Here is a 4,125-nt window from a genome sequence, read left to right as displayed (position 1 = left end):
GAAATCTGCATTATTATTCTAATAATAAATTTACTATAATCCTATTCTTTTAAGGTGCTTGAGGATTTAACTTTAATACTTTAGTCAACGTAGCACTCAGTTTGCTTATAAACTGTACAAGAGTAAAGGAACTCAGTTCTCAATATCACTTGTGTTTTATGCTTAGACCTGCTTAATTGCCACCAAAACCATATTGTTATCATTTTGGCAAGTAAGTATGAAGTCTACACTGGACAGATCAGACATATTCTCACTCATTCTGACTACAGTTATTGAGAAACAGAATCTGAAAATGTGAAATTTTTATTTTAGAAAAATCACACCAAATACACACTCATTTACCAAGACATCCATTATAACTTTCAAAAAATGCAGCCATTCTTTCACATCTGATTCGAACATGACATCACAACCAATTCCACTCATTTTCACTGAATTGCACTTAAAACATCAAAATTACCCAGCAAAAGACACTTCTTGCTTTACAGTGACATTTGCTGAGCAGATCCTAATGCACAGAAACCATTATAAGGCCATTTGTTTAGCTTATTGTGTACAGTTGCATTAAATTTCTAACACATCAAACACAAAAATGAATAAAAAAGAGAGACCTAAACATACGTGCATCTTGCAGATTAAAACTTGATCAAATATAACCAAATTTATTTCAAGTCTGATTTATTCATGTAGTACATATTAAATAAGATAAATATTTCCTTGTTTTTTCCTTCTGAAAGTTTGTAGCCAGTAAAGGTTACCCCTTCAATATGAAGGACAATCTCACCGGTTGCATACCAACTGTTCATCTCTTCCATAATAGAATCTTCAACTGGAAATCTGCTGAAAATTGACAGATATATACTCTTCAAATTATCAGAATTGATTTTCACTTGGTATCATTTTTTAGTGCACAGTCTGCAGATGTGGCATACAATGGCAGCAGTATAACCAAACATTCTCTTAGCACACTTAAGGCACATTTTTTATATGATGAGACGAAGATGTTGTTTTGTGTTTTTTAATGAAGACCTAGTGGTGTTGTGGTTCTTGATAGGGGTCATCAAACGTTTTACTTAAAAGAATAAAACATGCTGTATTGCACGGAAGCAACATGTTCCATCTAAAAGAAACAAGGTTCACTCTATGTGACCATTTCAACCAGTCTCTGTTCCCTCTTTAATCTGCTAATAGACAGCTGATCTAGGTCTGCTTGTAAAGTAATCAGCAGGTAAATCATATTAAGAGCTCATTAAGATAATGTTAATCTTCTTCTGTTGTCATACCGAGAGATATATTGGTGCAAAAAGCTTTCAACACATTTGGATAGTTAATTATGTGAGCTCAAGTCACCAATAGGGGCCACTGGTCGCAATGTGCCCCCAACTTTGCCAGTTTGGGAAAATGCCATTGGATTGGAGCGGACTTCTACATTTATAAAACTCCTTGTCTTGTGTTTTTGTTTTTATGTTTATGTTTTTGGTTTGGTTTGTTTTCTTTTTTTTGGAATTCCATGTATTGTTTAGTTGCCAAGATGTTGAAACCAGTCCATAGTTTCTGCCATCGTTGTTGTCCCAGTAGGTCTGCTCTCCATTTCTGTAGCTAATGCAAAATTCGACCTTATTCTGAAGGGGCACATACCCAGGCAGTTCAATGGCAAACGAGAATGTGTCTGTATCCTGACAACCATAGACATTATTCATAAATGTGCATTCCACATCCTGGAAGCTCTTCCAGGTGTCGAAAGTGATTCGCACATGAACCAACTTCTCGTAGGCCAGGTTACGCACTTTGATGGTGCCGGTGAGGGCTCGCTCCTGTAGGGTACAGTTCTCCAAACAAACCAAGTTCTTCAGCAACCGACTACGAAAATCTAGGTAGTCTGCTGCTGGCTGCGGAAAGTCTAGAATTCTGCTCTGGACTGAATTTATGTGGAGAGTTGCTGTGACATCCTCTAGGTCTTCCAGGTCATACTGCAGTTCGGATGTAACAGGTTCTCTGTTTTCGAAAGTTGAGAAGACATGCACCAAGGTTAATGACATACCCTTTGAGTCGGCAAACACAACCTTCTTTTTGGGCTTGGATTTTGGGGTCTGCCAGTCCAGACGAGGGGGCTCCAGGTGGGCTCTGGAGCTCAAGCAGGGCCGCAGGGGTTTGTAGCAGGTGTTGACCAGGTTACGTGTCCTGTAGTCTTCATAAGAGCTCAGGAAGCTGCGCAGTGGGGGAGAATGGGTGATGTACAGCTGCACAGCCACGTCCACAGGCATAACTGGACCCGGCATTGGAGAACTGAGGAGATGAAGATCTCTAAACACATACAGACAAAGAAAACCCAGATGTGTGAGTACAATGTCTTTAAAATGTTCCTTAAGATTTTCTGATGCAAAATTATATTCTAGGAGGAAGCAGTTTGCCTTTATGAAGCAACACAACACAAATTAGACATGAGTTTAAATGACAAATGATTGTGACAGCGGCCCTTGAGCCCCCCACAGGAAGTCAAAACAAAAGGTTGTAGGGCTCTTAAAAGTATTTAGATTTTACATGAAAATGTATGTAGCCTATATACATTTTGATTTCACATGTAAATGTATGTGCTTCACACATTTGAGTAACCAGTTTAAAAAAAAAGAGAGATTCGCGTTGCCCAAGCACTTTCGAACACTTTTTGTTATAATTTTTTTTAAATACATAAAAAAATATATAATATAATATAAAATATACAATAAAATACATCACAAAATGTTTTTTGTTTTAAACAAATATTTACGATAGTCTCACTGTACTAGAAGCACCAGAAAACACTTTGCATTTTTAAAACTTACTGGTTTAAATAACGTTCTTACCTTGTGGAACTCGTGGAGAAAGTGCTTCAGTTTAAAGTGGTCTCTTGAGCAAAGCACATTGGAGGAGAAACAGGATTTAAAAGAAATTCCAGAGCGCTGAATTTAAAGTAAAAATCGGTGATTTCAAGGGTTCACCCCCGAAACAGCCTGTCCTCTGCAGACACACCCACTCCACGCTGAACACACGCTGCGAGTCCTTTAATAAAGCCTAGTGCCGCTTATTTGCATATTCCACACCCCAACCAATAACCGAGCAGCACATTTATGTGTCGACCAATCATCACTAGAACAGATTTAGTACCATGGACCCCTGTCGGTGCAAATGATATCGCACTCGCGTGTGAATATCTACTCAATTATCGTGGTTTTGTTAAACTAACATCCTCTGTGGTGTAATAATGGTTGTAGTTTATATTCTCTTTTTATATTCTCTTTCTTCATTCAGATGGAGGTAGCGCAGCTGGGTAATCTTTAATCTGTTGAGTGTGGCTGTTTGCCCTGTGAATGTAGGTCATGGGTAAAGGTAGCCTAATCTTTATTTTCTAAAGGTTGTAATAAACCATGAATCTAAACTTAGCACTGACACTACACTAAAAACTTATACAAATGTATTTAACACTACCATTAAATGTCCAAATGGCTCTTTGGCCCCATCCCATAGGCTACATGACTGTGGCATATGATATAATAGTCTGATTTTACAAGTACTCCCACTTCAGGCAATCCAATCCATGTCAAAGTCCTTAATGCATGTTATACTAATTAAAAGCTGACATTTTCTCTCTCTCAATCAGATCTTCCCTATAGTTTCGTGATTTTATCACCATCATTATTTGCTTAACGATTTACACACTCTGATTGATTGATGTGCATGGCCAGATGTCCACCTCAGTGATCAATACCTTAGCACCTTTCTTATTGATGTGCAAATGTTGAAGCTGTTTCGACTGTATGTTTTGGTGATTAGAGGTTATCAGCCCAGTGGGGCACTAAAACTAGCAAAGGGTCCGAACGTGCAAAAAACCTCTCCTTCTCTCTCTCTCTCTAAAGGTAGCAACACCAAGACGATGGGTTTGACTCCAAGGGAACGGGGATGTTATGCGAAAATATGAGATAGGCGGGGAAATTAAATTCCTAAGCTTTTGGGTTCTCTTGCTAAAGCTTCGCGTTCCCCCGAGAAACTTTGCGTTCGCTCGCAAAATGTTTGCGTTTTACCGGAAAACATTTGCTAGCAAAACGATTCATTTGATCGCAAACGTTTGCGCCTACAAAAAGCAGTTAA

At 38.5% G+C, this 4,125-nt stretch overlaps 1 protein-coding gene across 1 annotated transcript; it reads right to left on the bottom strand.

Moving 5' to 3' along the window:
• Nucleotides 1-1,034: 1,034 nt before the first annotated feature.
• LOC109073716 (protein phosphatase 1 regulatory subunit 3C-B-like) lies at nt 1,035-3,039 on the bottom strand. Its single transcript, XM_019089795.2, has 2 exons — nt 2,844-3,039; nt 1,035-2,304 (listed from the first exon to the last, which is right to left on the bottom strand). The coding sequence occupies exon 2, from the start codon at nt 2,277-2,279 to the stop codon at nt 1,347-1,349; it is 933 nt and encodes a 310-aa protein (XP_018945340.2). The 5' UTR covers nt 2,280-2,304; nt 2,844-3,039; the 3' UTR covers nt 1,035-1,346.
• Nucleotides 3,040-4,125: the final 1,086 nt, after the last annotated feature.

This window comes from Cyprinus carpio, chromosome B17 (assembly GCF_018340385.1).
Source record: "Cyprinus carpio isolate SPL01 chromosome B17, ASM1834038v1, whole genome shotgun sequence".
NCBI lineage: Eukaryota > Metazoa > Chordata > Actinopteri > Cypriniformes > Cyprinidae > Cyprinus > Cyprinus carpio.
Note: the sequence above shows the minus strand (reverse complement) of the source record. Positions and strands in the feature narration are given on the sequence as shown.

Bases quoted from the DNA above. Each gene is read 5' to 3' on its own strand.
- LOC109073716 (XM_019089795.2), bottom strand. From the start codon at position 2,279: ATGCCGGGTCCAGTTATGCCTGTGGACGTGGCTGTGCAGCTGTACATC.